At 31.7% G+C, this 27,441-nt stretch overlaps 1 protein-coding gene and 1 long non-coding RNA gene across 2 annotated transcripts; one reads left to right on the plus strand and one right to left on the minus strand.

Annotated features, from left to right (window-relative positions):
• Positions 1 to 248: 248 nt before the first annotated feature.
• On the minus strand, positions 249 to 2,017 carry LOC126879670 (uncharacterized). The gene is made up of 2 exons (XR_007696185.1): positions 1,304 to 2,017; positions 249 to 430 (listed from the first exon to the last, which is right to left on the minus strand). It is a non-coding gene; the product is annotated as an uncharacterized LOC126879670 (long non-coding RNA).
• Positions 2,018 to 23,936: 21,919 nt separating this feature from the next.
• Positions 23,937 to 26,771, plus strand: LOC114327454 (uncharacterized). The gene is made up of 2 exons (XM_028276078.2): positions 23,937 to 24,388; positions 26,534 to 26,771. Exons 1-2 carry the CDS (start codon positions 24,106 to 24,108, stop codon positions 26,590 to 26,592), a joined length of 342 nt encoding a protein of 113 aa, XP_028131879.1. The 5' UTR covers positions 23,937 to 24,105; the 3' UTR covers positions 26,593 to 26,771.
• The last annotated feature ends 670 nt before the right edge of the window (positions 26,772 to 27,441 follow it).

Consider the following 27,441-nt stretch of genomic DNA (forward strand, 5'->3'; position numbering starts at 1 on the left):
AGTTTTGTAGGAGAGATGGAAAAACATGTTTTAAGGTCACCTCCTGTGTTCATATGTAAGTTTTGTCTTGTTTTGTAGTTCATAGATAGTTTAATTTACTACAAAACAAGTCAAAAAATATCATATGAAAACAGGAGGTGACCCTAAGACAAGTTTTTAGTCTCTCTTACGAAACTCATGAAAAAACAGATAGGATGTATTATTACATCACTGACGATATGTGGCCATACCAATTAATACATCCTTGATAAATATAAACATTTTTATTGAACAAAATCTTTTCATACATTTTTTTAATGCAATTTACTGATATTCCTAAATATTTCAAAAAAATGTGTCACATTTGCTTTGTAAACCTTTCTTTTGCCTTTCGTAGCCACATATTCCGTTTCCTTCCTGGGTTTTTGTAGACCACTTCTCTCAGCTGATTCTAAAAAAAATAAAATAAATGGTAATTTTTCAATCCTTTACAATTAACAATCAGAAGAAATATTTACAGGTAATAATATGCATAAATAATAATATTTTGTATTTTGACAATGACGTCTGATTTGGAAGTCGAAAGATTAATAAAATTATTTTTTAAGTTAAATTGTGGCTTATTTCCCAATTAGAATAGTTAATTACAAAAATGCCTCAAATAACTAGCTTCAGAACAATAAATAATTCGTTTCATACAAACATTCGTCCAAAGTCAATTATACCTGTAGTATTTCCATGAAAAGATTCTTTAAGTGAATTTTGCATAGTTTTCTTTAAAATATCTCTATCAGGCCAGAACACAAATTTTTTTAACCTAAGACACATTATATACAAAGTATTTTTGAAATAAGTTGATACCGGGTAGGGTGAAATACTAAACCTATATCCCAAATCTTTATAATCTAAGTTTAAGCTTAGTTTAGCTAAAGTAAGCAATACTTGATCACTTGGTGACAAAACAGTATTTTGATGGTATTTGATAAATGGTGTAATATACTTTAAAGCTATTTTAAAAACATTGTAATTTGCTAAACCAGTATAATTTTTAGTTTTGGCATCATCATTTTCTATACTTTCACAAGATAAAGCTAATTTCTTAAGCTGATATTTAAAATCCTGTGTTAATGTTAATGACATAAAATGTATTTGTTAATTTTTCCATTGTAATATATGTTTGACTATTTGGCAAAATCTTGTCTTCTACTAAACTAGCTTTTATACCAAATAACTACTATCTACCACTAACTATCCACTGTTTCTAAATCTACTAAAGTAACAGTAATGTATCATTAATGAAAAATGTGTAAAATCATAGACCTACCTAGTATTTGTAGAATATAAGACAGTCCAGTGTCTTATAAATCATTTCAAGAGGAATAAAAAAGCAATTTTTTCTTGTAGGTACCCTTTTCTTTTAATTCTCCTTTGGTACCTTAATTCCCATTTTAGATTTTGGGGAACTCATTTCATTGTGTTTATATACCCCATATTTATTGAAGGAACCCAATCTGGATTGTTATTATCAGTTAAGTCGGCTGGTTTTCCTACAAGATTAGACTGTTAACATCTTCAAAAATCGTTAATGTTCAAATGTTGTAACTTACCAGATATAAGATGATTACAGGGGAATTTCCATTTTGCTAGTAAAATCTTTATATTTTATTGCATTTTACCATTGTTGTTGTCTCTCAGATGATAACTATAACTTATTTAGTTAAATTGGTTCAGTTTTGTGCTTAGAATGTAGCACTGATGGCAAGTGGTAAAAGCTAACTTTATCACGATTACTTTGCATTTCACACTTCAAAACACAACACCAATGAGGCATATTATCTTTCTAAATTAATACTTCCAGAGAAAATGTTAAATTAATCTTTGTACAACAACTAAAATGATCTAAAACCATAAGAACCTGATAGAATAATATTCAATGTTTGCCTTCCAGTAGCCATATTGATTTAATTTTGACAGCATCTTGGAACGGCCTATTATTTAATCAACAACTTAAAATATTCCCGATGCCATGTCAAATATTTAAAATTGTCACTAATTGTCACTGTCTGACTGACAGTATGATGACAATATTCTATTTGACTGAGTGCGTTGTATGACAAAGATAGATTTGGAAATATTACCACGGACATTGTGTTAATTTTTTTCTAATCCTGAAAAAACCAATAAATATATGTGAAAAATTTAAACGCAGAATCAAAGACTATATTTTATTACCGAGGGCTGAAAGTCCCTTAGAATAAATAAAAAGTTTATTTTGAACGAGATAGTTTAAATTTAATATCAAACTAAATTTTGTCTTAGTTTTTCGCCCCTGTAACTTATTAAAATAAACATTATAGAAGTTCTCAGGAACATTCGGCTCTCGCCAATAATGTAATCTTTCATTCTGCGTTTAAATTTTTCAAAAATACTTATTAGTTTTCTCAGGATTCGAAAAAAAATGAATCCCCATTTGAATAGCATTGCAGCCGAAAATATGTACCCATCCTCTTAATGGAAATGAAATACCTTGGAATTACATTGTCAAGCTACGGAGATCTGAACAAAGAAGTAAGAAATCAAGTTAAATGAACAAATAGAGTTGCAGGATGTCTTAATACAGTCGAACCTGTTTATTGGAATAGCCTTCTTGACAAACAAAACTATTCCTATAACGGGGATATTCTAATAACGGGGATATTCTCATTGGTAGCTAGTCAAAACGTTTCGGGACCTCAAATTTTTATTCCTTAAACCGAGATATTCTTATATTCGGTATTCTAATAAGCGGGTTCGACTGTAATTATATATGGCTAAACAAACATATTAGCCCTGAGATGAAATCAAGAATTTATTTATAAGGCCAGTTTAAGATTAATAATGACATAACAAGACCCGATACAGCCACAACACAAAGACTGCTGAGAACGGCAGAAATGAAAGTACAGTACTGAGAAGAATTACAAGGACCATGTTGAGAGATCAAAAGAGAAGTGAAGCCATTAGAAGACAATGTCTTCAAAGAATAGAATAACCACATAGGAAGAAAGGGGGAGGCACCTGTGGTCGAAATAGCAAGAGATAAATCACCAATCGGTGGAAGAAATATCGGCCAACCGCGCAATAGATGGAGTGACAACCTTCCATAGGAGTATAAATCTGCCAATGAATAAGCCGAATTGCTTATAAGGAGGAAGAAGAAGAAGAAGAACCAACAAATGCAATTTATATTACGATTCATTGTGGCTCATTTCCATGTATAAAATATTCAGTAAAAACATGCCACATATTAAACTGTTCTCTAATTTCCAAACACATTCCATAGTATGTACCTCTACCTATTATCATTTCTAGAGAAAACTTTTAATATAAATTATGTTGTCATTCTTTATAATAAATTGTATATTGTTGATATCAATATGTGCAAGATTTATTGACCTTAACCCGCGAGTAGTCGCGCGGTGAGATAGAATCTCAATTTTTATCCTTTTTCGCGATAACTTGATGAAAAATTTTGCAATTTTGAAAAAATTTCGTAAGTGCCTCGAGTAAGGGTGTAGTAATGCGTAGGAATTTTTTTTTTCTTCTTCTTCTTTCTGTGGAATTTATGGCTTTGAGGAGAGCCAATTAGCTTTAACCCGCGAGTAGTCGCGCCGTTAGATAGAATCTCACATTTCACCCTTTTTCGTAATACAGTAAAACCTGTCAGTAACGGCCACTAAAAATGAAAGAACTACTGGCCGATATAGAAAGGTGGCCGCTATTGCCAGCTTTTGTGGTCTACATATAACTCGTTTGGGAAATTTTTAAACTGGCCGTTAGGACAGGTGGCCGATGTTGGAAGGTGGCCGTTATCACAGGTTTTACTGTACAGTAAAATTTGTCAGTAACGGCCACTAAAAATGAAAGAATTATTGGCCGATATAGAAAGGTGGACGTGGTTTGGGAAATTTTTAAACTGACCGTTACGACAGGTGGCCGATGTTGGCAGGTGGCCGTTAACACAGGTTTTTTTAATAAAATTGTTACAAATATATATTTTCAATATAAAAAGTAGATAAAAATAGTACAAAATAAAAATTTGTTTTAAATTCGTATTTTGAGATAGAATCTCACACGCGACTATCGACGTTACAGAAGTGAGCGCGACTACTCCCGGGTTAAGAATGAACTGCTTAGTAATTAATCCTGATAATAGGCAGCTCTTCTTAGACCTAGTTAATGTTACGAAATTGCACATTGCTTAGACCAGAGCATTTAAAATAAAATAAAAATAGCATAAAAACAGCATAATATAAAAACACCGTAATAAATCGATTTTTAAATAAATCAACTAGACCCTTGCTACTTTTTGCATTGTGTTCAGGATGACGTCAGGAAAAAGGCTATAATATAAAAATTGGTAGAAATGCATTAAAGTGCATAAAATGCACCCGGTAGTCCATAAACATGTCAAAATAAACATATTAAGGGCTAGATTTTATTAATGGGCGATTTTAGGAGTCGCTTAAGACGACTACGCCATCAGAACCGACCCCCCGGAGCACCTGGTGCCCAGTGTCACTGCTTAGACACATAATGTTCTGAAGTTTCGAGGGTTTTCTGCATTAAATTGATTCAACCAGTTTACTCGGGGGGGTTTTTGGAGTTGCCGAAAACGAATATGCCATCAGACCGACACCTGGACCACCTGTTGTCTATGGTCACGTCATCTTCTGGAGATTTGAGCAATTTCGGCATTAAATTGATGCGAACAGTTTACTCGGATTACAATGAATTTAAATATTTTTTGACATATTTTATATTCTTCGTTTACAGTTGTTTGTTGCATACTCTGAAAAATGTTCCTTTATTTTTCCTATACTAATCTTTTTGTTGCCTCATAGCATTATTTTTTGATAAAAATATAAGTTAATAGCTACTTTTATAACAAAGGAGCAAAGTGCTACTTTTCCTCCCGAGAATGAAGTTTACTTCCAGACTCGTAGCGGTGGGCAGTAATCAATCAAGGGAGGAAAAGGCAATTTACTCCCATGTTATACATATGGTTTTTCCACCTCCCTCAATTAACAAGTCATTTTTTTTATTTTTAAATCATTTATTTATGTAACTAACTAACAAAATTTATTAAAGAAACAAAATTAACAAGCAGGTACAGTGTAACCGTCAACTGTCAAATTATAAGTCAAATTATTAATGTAAACATTAGTTGCGTTAGCGGGTACAGTGGACAAATTGTCGCCGACAGTTTCTAACCTCACTTAATATAAATAATGCCGTTAATAAATAAATACACAAAGGATATTTACTTTTAATTAATATTAATAACTAATTATTAAATAATACTAAGTAAATATATCTTGTATATTTATCTATTAAGAACAAACAGTAGCGATCAACAGGTAGCAAAAAACGCGTTCCAAGATTGCGGCTCTAATTTTCAATAATAGAGAGATTTTGCACCTCTTAAAATAACGGCTGACTTTGGCTCCGCTATGGTTAACTTTATTAAGCATAACGATTACGGCAACGTTAAAAAGCAGAGTTTTTGCAGCTTGTCAAGTAGGTTTTTCGTGTCATCGTTATCGTTATTTAAACATAACCTCACTTCACAATGTTATTGTAATTTTAAGCATATACTTGAACAGTTTTTGATATTTTAGTTTGTAGGTAATCAAAATTAGAATCTATGTAAATGTAATTTTACTGATTTTTTTACATTCTGGCAAAAAAGCAATTTAACCATTACTATAACGATAACGATAAGCACTACTTTAAACCTCCGTAAATTACGGAATCCCTTATAGTGCAGTCACTGAAGGTTATCACCTCCGATTTCGTTGAACTTCCATCGATTTTCATGAAAATTGGTAAGTAATTAGAGGATACCTCAAGGAACAAAGGTGACATGATGCCAAGTTGCGCTTTTATCCTAGGGGTGGATGCCACCTCTTCTCGGGGGTGAAAATTATTTTATTAAAAATAATATCATAAGTCCATAGAGGGACAAATTATAAGCAAAATTTGTTATAAAAAGTTATTAAAATAAATCAACACTTTTTGTGTTATTAAAGATCAAAGATTTTATTTTTTCTTAAAAAAATGCATTTTTTAAATCGGTTTTTCACGTATAAATCAAAAACTATAAGCTTTTACAAAAAAGTTATTATTACTGAAATTGAAGATACTAAATAATTTAATACATTCCTTACTAGGTCTGGATCCCGCGTATGAAAAAAAAGTTGATTAATAGCAAGCTGAAAATTTGTTAATAGCTTAAGGGTGTCTAGTCGGATAAACTTGATATATGGGAACACTGTAACAGGGGCAGTTTTAATTGTGGAACAGGTTAAAAATTTGGAACGGTCAGAACACGAAAATGGCACATTTATTTTGTCCGACAGAACAGACATAAGCTCTCCGAACAGAGATTAAACTCTCATGCAAAAATCAGACTGCTATTTATCACTTGTCATAATTCCTGTCATTTGACATATTCTACATGTTCCACTCATTAAAACGCCAATTTGGTGATAAATAGCAGTCTAATTTTTGCATGAGAGTTTATTCTCTGTTCGGAGAGTTTAAGTCTGTTCTGTCGGACAAAATACATGTGCCGTTTTCGTGGTCTGACCGTTCCAAATTTTTAACCTGTTCCACAGTTAAAACTTCCCCTGTTCCAGTGTTCCCATATATCAATGTTTGTCCGACTAGACACCCTTAAGCTAATAACAAATTTTCAGCTTGCTATTAATCAACTTTTTTTTCATACGCGGGATCCAGACATATACATAAAGAACAAAACTAATGTTAGTACAAAGTGAGTTATTGGCAATTGAATGTGTATTTTTTTTTCGACGAGTACTCAAATCTAAGCATTCAAGCGTAAACAACGGGAAAACGATGCGATGTATAAAATATTCCTGCTAAACATTTGTCAAAGTGCTCTGGAATACCTATCAAATGAGCTTCAGAACAAGGTAATAGCGTTAAAATTAAGCAAGTTATAATGAAAATAAAAGAACCGTTTCGAATTTTTTAGGAAAAAGTGAAAAATAAAACATACGCCATTTCCACAAAAATTAAAATTTATAGTAATCCTTACAAGAGCTTCTTTACATTAGTATAAGTAATGTTTTTAATAATTTGACCGGTTTAGAATGCATATTTTTGAAAAAAGATATAATTTTAAAAAATCATAATTTTTAAAACTATTGCAATTCTGATATTCTTTTGATAACAACTCCAAAAATACTCAATATACGTAAAAAATTACATACAATCAAATTTTAGTTTTTTCTGTGCCAAATATTTTACCTGTTTTACTATTTCTATAGGGTAAAAAATAACCGAGATAGAAAAGTTTAAATCTTAAATTATGCTGTGAGAACCATGTAACCGGGGTCATTTAACTTTTTATTTTTTAAAAAGTAAGGTCTTTAAAGATTATGTTCAACGTGATTAAATAGCACTTGAAATTAACTTTCAAACAATTTTTAGATAGACCTGATATCTTAAACAAGAACGGATTTATTAAAAAAAAACATACCATTTCTTGGAAAAATTTTTAAAAGATGAAATTTGAAAAAATTTTGGAGCATAAATTTAAACGCTATCAACATGTTCGGGGGCTCATTTAATAGATATTTTTAAGTACTTTGACAAATATTTAATAAGTTTATGTTATAAAATGCCTCAATTTCCCGTTATTTCAGCTTGAATACTTAGAGTTTCTTACTCGCCGAAAAAAATATACATTCAATTACCAATAACTCGCTTTAAGTTAACATTAAAAGGTTTTTCTAGTTAGGACTTTATTTCATTTTTTATTAGCTTCAATTTTAATAATAATACCTTTTTTGTAAAAACTTACGCTTTTTGAGTTATTGATGAAAAATTGGTTAAAAACATGCATTTTTCTCAAGAAAAATTAAAATTTTTGATCTGTAATAACTCAAAAAGTTTTGATTTATTTTAATAACTTTATGTAACAAATTTTGCTTGAAATTTGTCCCCCTATCGAATTATGGGGTTATTTTTAATAAAATAATTTTCACCCACGAGTAGGGGTGGCATCCACCCCCAGGGTAAAAGCGCAACTTAACACCATGTCACCTTTGTTCCTTGAGATATACTCTAACCACTCACCAATTTTCATACAAATCGATGAAGGTTCAACGAAATCGGAGGTAATAGCTCATATCCACCTTCAGTGACTCCACAATTATGTTTAATAACGATAACGGATCATATATTCGCTACTGCGCAGACGTAGTATAACGATAACCATAACGGAATTACAAAATAAGAGGTGCAAAATCTCTCTATTTTGTCGAGATATTTGGCACATATACCCGTAATATAATAAATATTGGCGGTACAGAGCTCAATTTCAGAAATATGTTAGTACAGTAGAGCCCCGCAAATCCGAACCCTGATCATCCGAACGTTCGGCAAATCCGAACCAACGGAAAGTGAAAAAAATTTAAAAATTCAAGAAAAAAACTTAAAAACATGTTTATTATACAGAGTAAAACCAGACTATTGAATCATGTAGGATTAATAGGACTTTAACATTTAAAACTTAAAAATGAATACATACTTTATATTATGTAGTGCTTATAACGGTTAAACAGAAATTTAAGTTAATTTTCTTGTAGTCAACTTGAGTCCAAAAATATTGTCCTAACTTTTGCGAGAACGGTTGCAGCACTAAAGCGCATTCTTAAAGAAGTCGGCCACTTTCTTCTGATGCATGGAGGTGTAGCGACTTGACGCAGCGATATTGAACCATTTACCTACGCATTACATTGACCTGGAACGCAGCACAGTTCTGCTCCACGTAAGGTAGATCCACATCCAAAGCTTTAGTGGCACTCGATATGACACTGCGTGTGACACTCGATCTGGTAGGGAAACTTCTTCCTCGCTTTCTTCATGTTTATTAGGATTGCCTTCAGGTTGAACCAAGTTTACAATCTCTTCATTCATAAATTCTTGGTGCCCATTGTCGTCAGCTTCAATCCATTCTGTAATTGCACTTTCTTCTTCGTTTTCACATCCTGGAAGTTTTTATACAACTTCTAGGAGGTCATCTTGTAATGGAGCCTGGAAAATAGAGAGTAAGACAAGTGCAGCGACTCAAAATCAACGGTAACGAAAGATTTGAATTATTAGTTAAACTAACTTTCGTATAATCCGAACTTTTCGGAATTTGATCAGGCTGTCCCCCCAATTAGTTCGGATTTGCGGGGTCCTACTGTATGTGGAAATTACTCTATAACTAAATAAAATATTGAAAAAAGGAGCCTGTAACGCCATTAAGAAAGACAAAAAAATACACTTTCTTCAAATAAACTTTTTTATCCCGTGCCTAGATTTTGTGTCACTTTGGAACTACTAAAAATCGATTTTTTTATAACAAGAAATCGAACGTCACTGACTTGGCAACATTTCACTCCTATGTGTATAAAAATTATTGTTTTTGATAGTATAAACGTCACTGTCAGTGTCGAATTACCGACGCACTGTTACCTCACTTTTGAAAGTTCGCAGAACTTTCGCAATCTTGTACCGCGTTTGTTGCTACCTGTTGATCGCTACTGTGTGCTCTTAACGATATTATTTATATCATTATAAATGTAAATATAACAATTTATTGTTTTTTACCATTCTGTAAAATACAGGGTGTTTTATAAATAAACGTTAAAATGTATAGATACTTACGTAATAGAAAATAGATATTGTACAGGGCGACAATAAGTTATATTTCATCAATGAAATACCATGACGTCACTTTGACTTTTCCTCCCTACGGAGTAAAAGTACTTTGTCTCCCTAGGAAGGAAAAATAAGACTTTGCTCCCTACAATCAGGCCAGAAAATGTATATTTTGAATAGACGTAGGTGGAAAACAATTTTTTTCTGCTGTTGAGTTTTTAATTATTTTTAAATATCGAATGAAATTCGAATGAAATCTTAATATCAGTAATAAATTGCATCACGTAGTTGACTAAACACCAATCAAACTAAACATTTATGTACTTGATAGGCTTGTGTTCTCATTTCAATATAATATTTTATAATTAATTAGTAGTCTATTCTATAAAATCTTGGTACAAACTTATATTACATGTTTACGGTGTAATGGGTCATAAACAAGGTACGCACATAAACAGTGTGGTGCAAACGGAAGGAATAAATTCTATATTTCGTTAGCCGACGACTTCAAGGAAAAATTCCGAACAGGTCAATTTTTATTTTTAAATTATGATTTTTTGTCATGTGTATATCATATTAGTGACGTCATTTGCCTGGGAATGATGACGTACTCGATGATTTTTAATAAATAACAATATCGGTCGTATGCTGGCTCATTTGAAATGTTATTCAATTCTCTATATAGCAATGTAATCATGAACATGATTATATACAGGGTGAGTCATGAGGAACTGTACATACTCCTACCTCGTATAGAGGCCCCTATGGGGAATAACAAATGACCATTAAAAAGTATCTGCTCCCATTGTTTAATAATATACAGGGCGAGTTTCGCATTTTGACAGAAAATTGTATTCGTCATAATTTTTGAACGGTCAAATCGATGTGTCTTATTTTGGTCAATCGTTACACTATTACCACCTAATCAACTGATTTAGTCAAACTAGAAAAAGATCAGGTCCGGCTTTAAAAAATTAGTTCGTTTTGGTCTTAGAAAAAATTTAACCCTGTATACGCTTTTTGAAAACTCTAATATGAATTTTACAAATTAAACAAATAGGCAATTAAAATGGCATATTTATTTTTTCCCCACACGATTACTTAATTTTTTATAAAAAAATCAAATTTGACTATGAATTAAAAGTTTGGTAAAGTGAACCATAGATTTAAAAATATTAATTTTTGTAATAAAAGTTACCACCCAATTAACTGATTTATTCAAACTAGAAAAAAATCAGGTCCGGCTTTAAACAATTAGTTCGTTTGGGTCTTAGAAAAAATTTCACCCTGTATACGCTTTTTGAAAATTCTAATATGAATTTTACTAATTAGAAATAGGCAATTAAAATGACATATTTATTTTTCCCCACACGATTACTTAATTTTTTTATAAAAAAATCAAATTTGACTTTGAATTAAAAGTTTGGTAAAGTGAACCATAGATTTAAAAAAATTAACCTTTATTACAAAAATTAATTTTTTTAAACAAATATTTAATTTATGTTACCACCCAATCAACTGATTTATTCAAACTAGAAAAAAATCAGTTCCGGCTTTAAAAAATTTTTTCGTTTGGGTCTTAGAAAAAATTTCACCCTGTATACGCTTTTTGAAAACTATAATATGAATTTTACAAATTATAAAAATAGTCAATTAAAGTGGCATATTTATTTTTTCCCCACACGATCACTTAATTTTTTATTAAAAAATCAAATTTGTCAAAATCACAATTTAACCATAAAAATAAAAAAAATTAAACAACGTTTTTCTTAAAATTAAAAGTTTCACCATTTTTTTTTTTCTATAACACGTCTAGATCTAAAACTCCCCATACACTTCTCTTTGGACTCTAGAGTTTAACATAGACGTGATCAAATCGATAAATTTTAAATTTTTTCACTTAATTTTTGCGATTTAACTTTGCAATTCACTTTTTGCAACTTTTACGAGAAGAAGACTGAAAGTCTACAACAATTTTCATAGACTTCACAAAGGTAAGAGATATGTGCTGTAAAAATTTCAGAAAAAAATATTAAAATGGAACAGACTTGTAGCTAGGTTACCCTGATTTCATATTTTTTTTTTCATTTTTAGGTTAAAAGTCCGATTTTGACAAATTTAATTTTTTAATAAAAAATTAAGTAATCGTGTGGGGAAAAAATAAATGTGCCATTTTATTTGCCTATTTGTCTAATTTGTAAAAAATTCATATTAGAGTTTTCAAAAAGCGTATACAGGGTGACATTTTTTCTAAGACCCAAACGGACTAGTTTTTTAAAGCCGGACCTGATTTTTTTCTAATTTAAATAAATCAGTTGATTGGTTGGTAACATAAATTAAATATTTGTTTAAAAAAATTAATTTTTGTAATAAAAGTTAATTTTTTTAAATCTATGGTTCATTTTACCAAACTTTTAATTCATAGTCTTATGGACATCGCACACATCTTATGGAAAATATAATATCACTAAAATTCAATAAAATTTATACCAATAGATTTGTTTTAAATTAACGATCAAATCTTGCCATTGCGCCAACTCTCTATTTTCAAAAATAAGAGCAGAAATTGATATAAATAAATCTGAAATCAAATGGGTAGGTACATAAGTTGGAGAGAGAAAAAATATTTTAAAATACCCAGATTTTCGGTACTCCATAAATCAGCGGATTAGTTTCACTAATCCGCTTAGGCCCAGCGGGATTTAAGCTGTTATGAATAGCACTCAGAGCAATAATGAGTGTAAACTAACATTTTATGGACTCCAAAAATGTGATTTCGATAAACTTTTATTGCAATTTGCGCCGTAATTAATCATAATTAAGAGTTGGCGCAATGATAAGAATTGATCGTTATATTAAAACGAATCTAATCGTATAAATTTTATTGAATTTGAGTGACATTATATTTTCCATAAGATGTGTGCGATGTCCATTTGATTTTTTTATAAAAAGTTAAGTAATCTTGTGGGGAAAAGAATAAATATTCCATTTTAATTGCCTATTTGTCTAATTTGTAAAATTCATATTAGAGTTTTCAAAAAGCGTATACAGGGTGAAATGGAACAGAGTTGTAGCTAGGTTACCATGATTTCATATTTTTTTTTTTCATTTTTAGGTTAAAAGTCCGATTTTGACAAATTTAATTTTTTAATAAAAAATTAAGTAATCGTGTGGGGAAAAAATAAATGTGCCATTTTATTTGCCTATTTGCCTAATTTGTAAAAAAATTCATATTAGAGTTTTCAAAAAGCGTATACAAGGTGACATTTTTCTAAGGCCCAAACGAACTAATTTTTTAAAGCCGGACCTGATTTTTTTCTAGTTTAACTAAATCAGTTGATTGGGTGGTAATAGTGTAACGATTGACCAAAATAAGAGACACATCGATCTGACCGTTCAAAAATTATGACGAATACAAATTTCTGTCAAAATGCGAAACTCGCCCTGTATATTATTAAACAATGGGAGCAGACATTTTTTAATGGTCATTTGTTATTCCCCATAGGAGCCTCTATACGAGGTAGGATTATGTACAGTTCCTCATGACTCACCCTGTATATAAAAATAAATTTTTTTAATTAAACTAATTGCCACAAAAAAGAAGAATGTATGTAACTTCTTTAATTCAAAATACAAATTTTACTTCTCGCAGCAAACATAAAAATTGTCTGTTTGAGAAATAAACATTTCTTTTCGTTCAAATTAAATACTCAAACTGCCCAGAGGTAGGTGGGTGGCAGATAAGTTTGTAGAATAAACTTAGCGTTCCCATGTTTCGGACATGGAAAATTATTCGCAGGTCGGAAAATCGCCATAGTTCTATATTGTTTTCGCACCGCAAAAAAATATTGTTCATCAGAAGGAATTAAAACTTCTTACACATAACGTTTTTAAGTATTTTTTTTTGTTTCCTGTTAGGTTTTAGTTATTTAACTTTTAAACATTATAGTAGGGGAGGAAAGTATGCCAAATGTACAGTCACTCGAGCGTTATGGGGACCTATTGGGTTGTGAATATTAGGTCCTAAAACCAAAAAAAGTTAAGTTAAGTTCGACTCACACCGCCTCTGTTGGGTGGGGGTAGGGGGTTGGTGTTTGGTGCCATTCGATAGATTTTAAAAAACATTGTATTTTAGTTTTCAAAAATAACAGTTTCCCGATTTGATGTTCATTTCGCGACTATCGCGAAGTTCGTATTTAAAATTTTAAATTTACCCCCCCCCACATTTTCAGGAAGGGGGTGGGGGAGGCCTTTTAGGTATTGTTCGACAGATATTTGAAAAATATTGAGTATGTATTTTTTAGGTTTTCGATCTGCCGGAATATTCGCATTATCCTTGAGAAACTTTGTGACCCATCCATTTCCTTATTCTCATATATTATATTATATATTATATTATATATTATATATATATATATATATATATATATATATATATATATAATATCTTATATTATATATATGTAAAGAGAAATCCCGACATACAATATCTACTGTCGAGATTCTCTTTAATTTTATTTTGAAGCAAGTAGCTGAGACACTAGCCAAGTAGCAAGATAAAGTGAAGTGACAGTGACAAAATGTCATGAACAAACTTTCTTTAAAATTAATTAATGTCATAAATAATAAGAATTTATTAATGTAGAATAATTAGCTTAAATTGTTGTTTCTTTGTATTTTCAGGTAGTATAATTTTAAGTTTGTAAATATTGTAAAATTAATAAACTTTGTATTTTCAGAGCAACATCAATTTAGTTTTAAAAAAGTCAAAAGTTCCAAGTCTCAGTCTATAGTGGTGAAAAAAGTAACATATTACAAAACAACAATTTTGCTTAAGTACACTCAAAAATGGAAAAATTAAAGTTTGACTTTAAAATGGTAGGAGCACAAGATGGAAAAACAAATATAATGTGTATAACTTCAATTGGCACACCAGATGGAAAAACCTTTTTATTACCAGATGAATTTCAACCAGTAAATTTGCACAAAGAAGTGTGCAAAACACAGGTATATACAAGATTAAAAAACTCTATAAAGAAAAGAAATCAATCTAGAAAAGTGTGGATAACCTTAACAGAAGAATTATCAAAAAGCTATCTAGATGACGATGAAAATTTATATTTTGAGAATCAATATTTAGAAGAACTGACAGAGAGTGATAGGGAACCCACATCAGATGTTCAAGTCGACACAATACAAAAACTATTGGAAAAACTGATGGAAAATAAAGAACAAAAATGTGAAATTCAGAATTTAAGCAAGATAGCAAAAGATTTTATGATTGAAAAATTTGATGGAAAAAATATAAACGCAAACCAATGGCTATCTGAATTTGAAAAAGAATGCGAACGTTGTTTAATATTAGAAGAAAAGAAAAAGATTGAAATTTTAAAATATTTCCTTGAAAAGGCAAGTATAGACTGGTATAGCTGTATGATATTAAAATTTACAGTAGAATCAGATTGGGAAGAATGGAAAAATAATTTCTGTGACACTTTTGGAAGTAAAGGGTGGTCTCAAATCCGATATGCTCACACATTTAAGTACCAGACTGGTTCCTTATTAGAATATGCAATAAAAAAGGAAAAGCTACTACTGCAGGTGAGTAAATCCATTGACACCAACACATTAATAGATCTAATAGCTATTGGCCTACCAAATAATATTGCAGATGAAATTGATAGAGAAATATTACAAGGTACCCAAGATTTGTACAATAAGATAGGTAAACTTGAACACCTTGCAACTAGAAGTCTAATGAAACAGAAAAAATATGAAGAAAATAAATTCAAACAATCAGAGGAAAAAACTCCTTGTAAAATATGCGAAAATGCAAATAAAGGAAAACGGTTCCATTCTGAGGAGAATTGCTGGTTTAAAGAAAAAAGAGATAAAGCTGGTCAAGTGAGGACAATAAATAACAATGCAATGTTAGAAGTGGAATTGAGCAACGAGAATCCAAAAAACTTACAATAATACCATTAATTGTGTTCAACGTAAAAATAAAAAACATACTGAATGTGAATGCACTATATGATCCAGGATCCAATGTGTCACTGATAAATTCAAAAATATTGAAAATAAAACAGAAGGAATGGAATAATAAACATTCAGTTAATCTAAACACAATTAATGGTAGTTCAAAAACAAAAGGTATGGTTACATTAAAATTAAAAATTTTAGACGTTGAAAAAGAAATGAATGTTTTTGTTATAGAAAATGAAGAATTTAAGTATGATTTTTTAGCTGGTTTGGACTGTTGTTTAAAATTTAATATAAGTCACAATGAGAGACTAGAGATTATACATAACAATTATAGAAATATAGAATCACCAGAAAAAGATAAATATGTCAAAATTCCTGATGTACTAGGTGACATAAACAAAAAAGAATATAAAATTAATTTCAATGAAAATTTAAATATTGATCAATTTGAAATAATAAAAAATCATCTGGATTCAGATAAACAAGCTAAAATTGAAGAAATAATTGATAAATATGCAACGGTATTTGCCAAGGATAAATATGATGTTGGTACAGTTAAAGATTATGAAGCCCACATTGATCTAATGGTAGAAAAATACTGTTACAAACGCCCCTACAGATGCACAATGGAGGACAGAAAAGAGATAGAAAATCAAGTAGCAAATTTATTGGAAAAGGGTTTAATTGAAGAATCATATAGTCCTTTTTCTGCTCCCGTTACATTGGCATATAAAAAAGAAGAGGGAAAAAAATCAAGACTGTGTATAGACTTTAGAGAACTTAACAAAATAGTCACACCTCAATCACAGCCTTTTCCATTGATAGAAGATTTAATAATAAAAACAGTAAACTGTAATTACTTTACAACATTAGATATTAACTCTGCATTCTGGTCAATTCCAATGAAAATTGAAGATAAACATAAAACAGCATTTGTAACACAAGAGGGTCACTTCCAATGGACCTGTCTACCATTTGGATTGAAGACATCACCAGCCATTTTCCAAAGAATACTGAGTAACATAATAAGAAAATATAAAATGTCAGATTTTGCAATAAACTTTATTGATGATATTATGATATTCTCAAAAACATTCACAGATCACATTTCACATATATCTACATTACTGGAAACAATTATGAAAGAAGGGTTTAAACTAAAATTTTCAAAATGCTCATTTGCGAAAAATAGTGCAAAATACTTGGGTCATATAATCGAAAAGAATTCGGTGAGACCATTAAAAGATTACCTGGCCGCTGTAAAAGATTTTCCAGTTCCGGAGAAGAGAAAAAATATCCGTCAATTTTTGGGAAAAATAAATTTTCATCAAAAATTTATACCATACAGAGCAGTTATACTTGAACCGCTATATAAACTATTAAGGAAAGATGTTAAGTTCATCTGGACAAAAGAATGTCAAGAAGCCTTCGATAATATAAAAAATTGGTTGTGTTCGCAACCAATTCTGAGGATATTTGACCCAAATGTCCCAATTAAAATCTACGCTGATGCATGCATGATTGGTGTGGGAGCTGTGCTAAAACAGGACGATGAAAATGGTAATAGTAGACCAGTGGCGTATTTTTCAAAAAAATTAACAGAAGCACAAAAGAAGAAAAAAGCAATATATCTAGAATGCTTAGCCATTAAAGAAGCTGTAAAATATTGGCAACATTGGCTAATGGGCAAAGAATTTAAGGTATATTCTGACCATAAACCCTTAGAAAATATGAATTTTAAAGCTAGAACTGATGAAGAATTAGGTGATTTGGCTTACTACTTATCACAGTACAACTTCAGGGTTAAATATAATCCAGGGGCAACAAACCAAGAAGCGGACTGTCTGAGCAGAAATCCAGTATTAGAACCAGAGGAAAATTTTGACGATTTTCTTCAGTTTGTAAACCACTATTATAGTGATTTACAAATGAGTGAATCCATAAGAAAAATTAACTTAATAGATATCGCAGAGATAAAACAAGATCAAAGAGATTTACACAATAGTAATTTGACATTTAAGAATGGAATCTATTATAGAAAAATAAGGAAAAGAGACAAAATTTTAATATCAGAAAAATTTAGTATAGATCTAATAAAAAGGACACATTACACCTACTGCCATTTAGGACAAACACAGATGATAAACAAGATAACTCCATTTTATACAGCAAAAAACTTGTTAAAAAACATAAGAAAAATATGCAATAACTGTGAAATTTGTTTGAAAAACAAATCAAGAAGAAAACCCAAATATGGATGGATGTCACATTTAGGTCCAGCAAAACGACCATTTGAAATAGTTTCTATAGACACAGTTGGAGGATTTGGTGGATGTCGGTCAACAAAGAAGTACCTCCATATATTAATTGACCATTTTACAAGGTACGTTTATATTTTAACATCTCAGAATCAAAATGCAATGGACTTTATAAAATTGACAAAAATGGTAACAGACAATTACCAAGTCGACATAGTGTTGGCAGATCAATACCCTGGAATAAACTCGAAAGAATACAAACAATTTCTTAAGAATAATAATACAAAACTAGTATTCACTGCTGTTGATGCACCATTTTCTAATGGGCTGAATGAAAGAGTAAACCAAACGCTCGTAAATAAAATAAGATGTAAAATAAATGAAACAAAAAACAAAGTTGCATGGGCAACAGTTGCACAAAAATGTGTAGCAGCCTACAATAAAACAGAGCATACGATAACAAGGTTTTCTCCAAGATATCTAGTAGAAGGTGAAAACACAAACATACTACCTGATGAAATAAGACCTACAGTCACACAAGAAAAATTAAGTAAAGATAGAAAATTAGCATTGAAATATACATTAAAATCACATGAATACAACAAAAGAAGATTTGATGCACATCGAAAAGACCTACAACTAAATGTTGGAGACCAAGTATACGTGGAAAATGGTAATAAATTAAACAGAGCAAAGCTAAACGAATTGCGAACTGGACCGTACACAATTAAGAAGAAATGGTCGAATTCTATCTACGAATTGGACACTGGACATAGTAAAGAAGAGTCAAACCTGTTCCACATTACAAAACTAACACCGTTGTTTGAAGAATCCAAAAATGAACACACAAATACCTGTCTAGTTCTCACCTGAAGGGGGGGAGATGTAAAGAGAAATCCCGACATACAATATCTACTGTCGAGATTCTCTTTAATTTTATTTTGAAGCAAGTTGCTGAGACACTAGCCAAGTAGCAAGATAAAGTGAAGTGACAGTGACAAAATGTCATGAACAAACTTTCTTTAAAATTAATTAATGTCATAAATAATAAGAATTTATTAATGTAGAATAATTAGCTTAAATTGTTGTTTCTTTGTATTTTCAGGTAGTATAATTTTAAGTTTGTAAATATTGCAAAATTAATAAACTTTGTATTTTCAGAGCAACATCAATTTAGTTTTAAAAAAGTCAAAAGTTCCAAGTCTCAGTCTATAGTGGTGAAAAAAGTAACATATTACATATATTCTTATAGCTTCAGAACAACATCCATTTCCTTATTCTCCGCTCAAATCGTCAGATTTTTGAAATACATATAAACTGTTTTGCATGTACTTAACTTATCTTAATTTGACGATGTTGAATTTGTCTAAGGATAGATTTTTTTGGCCCCTCCTTAACGAACTCCCCTGTATTAAGAGCCAATATATGATAGAGGGACATTTACAGGGTACAAGGTTGCTCCCCATGTGATAATCTGACACTCTCGAGTAACTGCTAAAATCCCCGCTTGGGCAACCTACCATTATTTTTTACTTCTAATCAGTTCGCTGGATCAGCTAATTTCATTAAAAACATGCACCATATTAAACTGTTTTATAATTTCATACACATTTCAAACACATTCCGTACTATTATAAATTCTAAGAGAAAACTTGTAATATGCTTAAGGGAAAATATTGCGAATTTATCTGACAAAATTCGAATACTAGATTATATTGTCATTCTTTATAATAAATTACATATTGTTGATATCAAATTGCAAAATTTATTGACCTACCTGAACCGCTTCGTAATTAATCCTGATAATAAGCAGATCATTTTTAGACCTAGTTGGTATTACGAAATTGTATATTGCTTACTGGGCGGTACGATCAATTTTAACCACAAAGAATGAGTATTGTGTAATGCAGGTGCAAAATTTAAATTAGTTGTTACTGCTCTGAACAGTGAACACGCCTGGCAAGTCAAGAATACTTGTTTTAATTATTTATCACGAATGAATAAAATTATAACTGACTTTTTAGTCAGGTGCAAAATTTAAATTAGTTGTTACTGCTCTGAACAGTGAACACGCCTGGCAAGTCAAGAATACTTGTTTTAATTATTTATCACGAATGAATAAAATTATAACTGACTTTTTACACATACTCGGAGTAACATGATCTATAAGAAATAACAATTAGCATCAGTTTATGCTCTTTGAGTGTTTGGCTAACTAGAAAATGTTATTCGGAGGTTTCCCCAGTTAGAAGTGCATTCCTTTTAAATAAGATTAAGTAGTGTTATTTCATATACTCGTCGATGTACAGTAGATGTCTGAGACTGCATCTGAAAAGTAGTGAGGTTATAGCGGGATAAGATGGTAAAATCTGCGCTCGGCTGGATTCTTACTTGGGATTTGGCAATCGAAAGTACATATTTAAAAACCCCCCTAACCAAATTTTTAGCTCCCTATGTGGACCCAGGTGTCCCCTATAGTAAAAAAGGTGTTTTTTCAAAAAAAAAAAGATTTAAGCGATCCGTTACTTTAAATTATATAAAAAAATTGTGAATGTATACTGTTATGCCCAAAAACCTAATGATTTTTTTCAGATTTTTTGGATCAAACTCAGTTCAGGAAAATTTTTTTAATTTTTCAAAAAATTTTTAGGTTATGTAGGTAGGTAATTTTTGGCTAGCTGCGACATAATTATTTTTAGTGTATTTTTTCCATTCTTTTGAATGGCTGGGACAGATTTTCCATTTTCTCGCCGGAAATTCCTCAAAATTCGAAAAAACCCATTTTTTGGTGTTCCCCCCGTCATATTTTTAGCGTCTACTGAGCGATCCTCTGCTTTAAAAAATCTGAAAATATTATAAACATACATTGTTATGCTTAAAAACATATTGATTTTTTTTCAGATATTTTAGATTAAAATTGGCGTCAGAGAATTTTTTTGAATTTTTCAGAAGAAATTTTTTGTTATGTAAGTCATTTTTGGCAAACTGCGAAATAATTATATTTTCGTGTATTTTTTTCGATCTTTTGAATGGCAGGGTTAGATTTTGTCATTTTCTCTCCGGAACTTCCTTACAATTAAAAAAAAAACACTCATTTGATGTCTCCCCTTCCCATTTTTTAGCACATAAACTGCATGTCAATTATTAATTGCATGTCAATAAATAACGATTTCTGGTATCCTGTTTGTTATTTCTAATAATTCTAATAACATGATAAAGTTTGCCATTTTCATACTTGCTCAAAATATGACAAACGCTATTTTTTGACATTATCTCTCATATTTTAAGCATATAATCTAGTTTACACGTGACCCTTTTTACTTGTGTAGGTAGTCTAGTCTAGTACGTTTTTACTCCATAATATTTTGGTAAAACATATTTTTCAAATGAGTTTGACTATTCACAAAAATCTGAAACTTTTATTTCATTTTTTAATTCGAAAACAGATAAAATAAGATTATTTGATAATCCAGTTCGTAATTTAAACAGACGTAACCCGGGAGTAGTCGCGCTCACTTCTGTAACGTGAACAGTCGCGTGTTAGATTCTATTTCAAAATACGAATTTATATACGAATTTACAAAAAAATTTTATTTTATATTATTTCTATTTACTGGTTATGTTAGAAATATTATTTCTAACAATTATTAAAGCTAATTAGCTCTCCCCAAAGCCATAAATTTCACAAAAAGAAGAAGAAGAAGAAAAAAAATTCCTGCGCACTACTACACCCTTTCTCGAGGCACTTACGAATTTTTTTTTAAAATTGCAAAATTTTTCATCAAGTTATCGCGAAAAAAGGTAAAATGTGAGATTCTATCTAACGGCGCGACTACTCGCGGGATAATATAACCAATGCTTGTTTACTAAAATCACAATGAAGATGCACTAGAAATAACCAAACCAACACACGTTGAATGTTACGAGGAGCACACCCAAATCATGATTTACAATGTATATAAATTTTACCAATCCAAATCATGACTTAGAATGTTTATACATTGTAAATCATGATTAGGGAGTGCTCCTTATAACATTCAAGTGTCTTGATTTGTTTATTTCTAGTGCATCTTTATTATGATTTTAGTATAGAATGCCATTTATTAAATAGATGATTAATAAGCAACCCCGCGTCAGTTTGTGTAAAAAAGATTTTCAATTTAAAGGAAATGATTGCTTTGATTTTAGATGGAACATATTTATAGTAGGGAAGCAAAGTATGCTAAATGTGCAGTCACTCGAGCGTTATGGGGACCTATTGGGTTGTGAAGATTAGGTCCTAAAACCAAAAAAAGTTAAGTAAAGTTTTCCATTTTAGTGGACGCTTGCCATTTTTTAATTTAATTTTCCATTTTCAACAATGGTTTCTTTCGATTATAACGCCATCTATCCATAATTCTAAAAAATGTTTCGAATATAAGTTAACTTATTTTTACGTAAGGAATCCAAACCTGCAATAAAAAATAAGGGCTCCTATTTAAGATTTTAAAGTAACCCCCCACCCCATCTCCGTGGGGGTCGTGTTTGATGCCGTTCGATAGATTTTTCAAAAATATTGAATAAGTGTATTTTACAGTTTTTCGATCTGATGTTCATTTCGCGAAATATCGCGGGATTCGTATTTAAAATATACAATTTTACCCCCCATCCCTCTCCGTGGGAAGTCGTGTTTGGTATCATTCGATAGATTTTTAAAAAATATTAAGCACATATTTTTTAGTTTTTTGATCTGTCACTCATTTCGCGAAATATTCGCTTTTTTCTTGTGAAACTTTGGGTCTCACCCATTTCCTTACGCCCCGCTTAGATCGTCAGATTTTTGAAATATACACTCTTTTGCATGTACTTAACTTACCTCAGGCTAATCTGACAATATAGACTTTTTTTGAGGATAGATTTTTTTCGGGCCCCCCTTAACGAACTCCCCTGTGTTAGGAGCCAATGTAGAGGTACATCTGCAGGGTATCAAGTTTCTCCCCATATGATAATCTGACGCGCTCGAGTAACTGCAAAAATCCCCACTTGGGCTCCCCTACCATTACGTCATCAAAAAAATAAAAATAATGATTATCAACGCAAGTCATATTCGGTTCAGAACAAGTGTCCGCTGTTAAAACCGTTCAATATTTGTACTACTGACGAATTCGGGGTAGATCTCCCTGGTCCTTTTTTAGTCACCGAAAACAACGCAACTATTATGAGAAAAGTAATGGATGATCAAGTTGGTATAAGAACTATCATGAAGGAAGGTGATATTTGCATCGTGGATAGAGGTTTTAGGGATGTGATACCATACCTAGAAAGTCAAGGATTCAAGGTTCTTATGCCTGCCTTAAAGTAAAAAGGTATAAGATTAAGTTTTCAATCTAATGGCATATAAAACAACATAATGTTACTCTACATCCCACCAGACTGAAACCAATGATTAACATTATGTCGTTTTATATGCCATTAGATTGAAAACTTAGTCTTTTGCTAGCAGTTGCCGCTAGGGTATCTATGCCATTTCGTTCGTTGCAATCCGTGACTGCACGTCGGGGTTTGTTTTGGTTGGATCAGAGAGAGCAGCATATGTGCCCCCTGATGAGAGACTAATAAGTTTCGAAACCGGTGGAGGTGCTTGCTACACTCTATGATTGGACTAGAATATGATGCGGCTGAATTTTAGTTTTACAACTGAATTGAAAATGGTTATTCATATTTGAAAAAGGTATAATTTAAGTGCGATTGAAGCAAATAAATCTTGCTTCGTCACAAAACTAGGATGGGTCATAGAGACAATTCGTGGCATCCCTAGCAAAAAATACAAGCTCCTCCATCAGCAATTGGGCAATAAACTTATACCAAATGCTGGCCCATATGCTAAGATGGCAAGTTTACTCAATGACACTTTTGGTATATGGAAAGGAAATACTAAAGGAAAATAATTTAGCATTAGAAGTTGATTCGAGTATCGGCTGTCGATCGATTCGGATGTATTATTCCATTATCGAGCGGTAGAAAAGTATTCAACATTGAAGCAAAGTAATTAAAAGCAAATTAAAATAATCTTTCATTAATGTTTATATCGATAAAAGATTAAATTTTGTGTTATCAGTATACCTTAAATAAAAAACCTAATTGCTATAAAAATAAAATAAAGTGAAATGAAAACATTTAGTACATAATGCAGAGTACCAGTGGCGGCGGAGGAAATCTTAATCCACAAAATGTGTACTCAAATGTTCCAAATAATTTAGCCACACCAACACATTTTGCAAATAATTATCCTATTATACCTGATCAGACAAATATAGAAGTAGAGCCAATATGGAATCAAACCCAACACGTGCAGTACCAGATTATGCCGTACCAGCCTATGCAGTACCAGCCTATGCAGTTCCAGCCCATGCATCACCAGCCAATGCAGCATCAATCAATACAAAACCAGCAGATACAATGCACTCAAAGTAAGTACCCTCAACTAATTCAAACAAATCTTACGCAAACCAAGATAAATTCATACCTGAAACCATCACAATTACATCAGACTAGTTCAACCCTCAGCAAAAATAAAGAGAAAACTGGGACAGAAAACACAGAGAACCAAGAAGTCACCGAACATGAAACAACCGATGATGATAGTATCTACGAGCCGAATGATTTTCAGAAAATTGAATCGCGTAGACATAAACGTAAAAGACAAAAATATAGCCCAGAGAATTTGAAAAAATCTGCACGTTCCCGAACAGAAAATAACAATATTGAAATTAAAAATAGATTTCAGCCCCTTACGCAGATTCAACAAAGTAACTCTACAGGCAGTGCTAACAAAGCTCAACAAAAAATAGGTAAAATTCCACCATTTATTCTATATGGTGTAACCAAAGATGTTCAGGCACTGCTAAAACTCATTCGAGAAGGAACCACAAAATTTACCTATCAGCTTTTAACGGAAAACAAAATGAAAATTCAAGGAGAAACGGTGGAAGATTACAAAACGATAAAAGAAATTCTCGACAAAAATAATATAGTTCGGCATACGTACAAACTACCGGAGGAAAAAACTTTCCGAGTAGTCTTAAGAAACTTACACCACAGCACAGATCAAAATGAAATCATATCCTTACTAAAAGAAAAAGGTCATAATGTAAATCCTGAACGTTTTAAATAGGCAAACAAAAGCACGAAGGGACATATTTTTTATAGACCTAGAAAGAAAAGAAAAGAACGGGGAAATATATCAAATGAATAGACTATTAAATGCAGTAGTTCGATTTGAACAACCTCACAGAAAACAATCTGTCATTCAATGTAAACGTTGTCAAAACTACGGACATTCGAGAAATCAGTGTACGCTACAATATAGGTGCGTAAAATGTGCGCAAAATCATGATTATCGCACTTGTAAAAAAAACAAAGGCTGATGGAAACCCAGCAAAATGTGCACTATGTGGTGGACCCCACCCAGCAAATTTTAAAGGATGTCAAGTCTACCAGGCCATCTTAAGTAAAAGATACCCCACAAGAAATGAAAATACCCCACAAACGCAAAAAATCCCGTAACAGAGACCAAGAACAAATGAAGAATCAAATGAGGCATACAGTATAGAAAATTTGCCCCAAACATCAGGTACGTATGCAAACGCCACCAAAAAAATGAGACCTATGGCAAGACCGGTTGCTGAACAGCAAAATGCACCAGACACAAACCAAAATAGTAGTTTTACACAATACCTACAACATGTAATAGAACAGCAACAAACTACAATAAACCAACTAATCCTGGAAATCAAAGAACTTAGAGAAGAGCTAAAACAGGCAATCACAAATAAGTGTAATGGCTAAGCTACTTACTATTGCACTATGGAAAGCAAATGGCATAAAGCAACACAAACACGAAATAGAAGTATTCCTAGTAACTAACAAAATTGACATACTTTTAGTCTCTGAAACACACCTTACCTCAAAAACTAGTTTCAAAATCCCAAATTTTGAAGTTTACAATGCAGTCCATCCCGATGTTGATCGATTAGCCAGAGCTGGGGCAGCAGTGTTAATTCGAAATGGACTTAAACACTATCTCCTTAACAAAGTAGAAAAAAATGGCCTGTATGTCAATGACAATTTTAGACGAGTAGGTGACTAGCGTCATCTGCCAGATGACGCTAGTCACCTACTCCATAAACGTCAGTTGCAATGTGGGGATAAGCTTTCGTAGTTTTGTCACTTCGGGCAGAGAGCAGCAAACCTACGCCTCTCTGATGATGACTCCAAATAGAGTCGAAAATCGTCGATTATTTAGAGAGCTGAACAGCTGAACAGACGGGGTCGTGAATTGTAAGTTTTTGAATTCCCTCTTGTCTTCTTCGCTTCGGTGTCCATCTGGCTTGCAATTTTTAGAAGCCATGGAGGTGGTACCAGGGAAATGGACCAATAAGTTTTCAATTAAAAATCTTTTAGTAATATTTTTAATATTTTTCAATATTATTAATGTTTCTATTAGGTTGAAAACTTTGCCTTTTACCTCTAAATTTTTATTGTTAGGTGTGTATACAATAATATTTTGTTTTCAGTTCTTTTTTTATAATAATTTATTAGAATTTAATTATTAGTTCTTTTTCATGATGTTGATGATGTGGCCGAAGGCAGCTGTTTTTATATGGACGTATAGAAGAATTCCAAAGATAGCATGGGTTAATAACTGAAAATGAAGTTAAAACAAATAGAACTGCAATATTTATTACATGTATCCTAGGTAATATAAATCATAGTAAAGACAAAATAAGTGTTTGAACAATACTTATAGTAGGGGAGGAAAGTATGCTAAATGTGCAGTCACTCTATCGCTTTGTGAACCTATTGGGTTATGAAGAGTAGGTTCTAAAATTAAAAAAAGTTAAGTAAAGTTTTCCATTTTAGTGGGGACTTTCCATTTTTAATTTAATTTTCCACTTTCAACAATCGTTTTTTCCGATTATAGCGCCATCTATCCATAATTTGAAAAAATGTTTCAAATAAAAGTTACTTATTTTTACATACGTAAGAAATCCGAATCTGCAATAAAAATGGGGGCTCCTATTTAAAATTTTAAAGTAACCCCCACCCTACATCCATGTGGGGTCGTGTTTGATGCCATTCGATACATTTTTCAAATATATTGAATAAGTGTATTTTTCAGTTTGTCGATCCGATGTTCATTTCGCGACATATCGCGGGATTCGTATTTAAAATTTTAAATTTACCCTCCACCCCTCCCCGTGGGCAGTCGTGTTTGATATCATTCGATAGATTTTTGACAAATATTGAGCAAGTATTTTTTAGTTTTTAGATCTATCGTTCATTTCGCGAAATATTCGCGTTTTTCTTGTGAAATTTTGTGACTCACCCATTGCTTTACGCCCCGCCCGAATCGTCAGATTTTTGAAATATACACTGTTTTGCATGTACAGTGGAACCTCGATAAGTCGGATTAATCGAAAATCCGGGTTAGCCGGAGAATATGGTAGAAATTAATAAAATA

Source organism: Diabrotica virgifera, chromosome 2, assembly GCF_917563875.1.
Source record: "Diabrotica virgifera virgifera chromosome 2, PGI_DIABVI_V3a".
Taxonomy (NCBI): Eukaryota; Metazoa; Arthropoda; class Insecta; order Coleoptera; family Chrysomelidae; genus Diabrotica; species Diabrotica virgifera.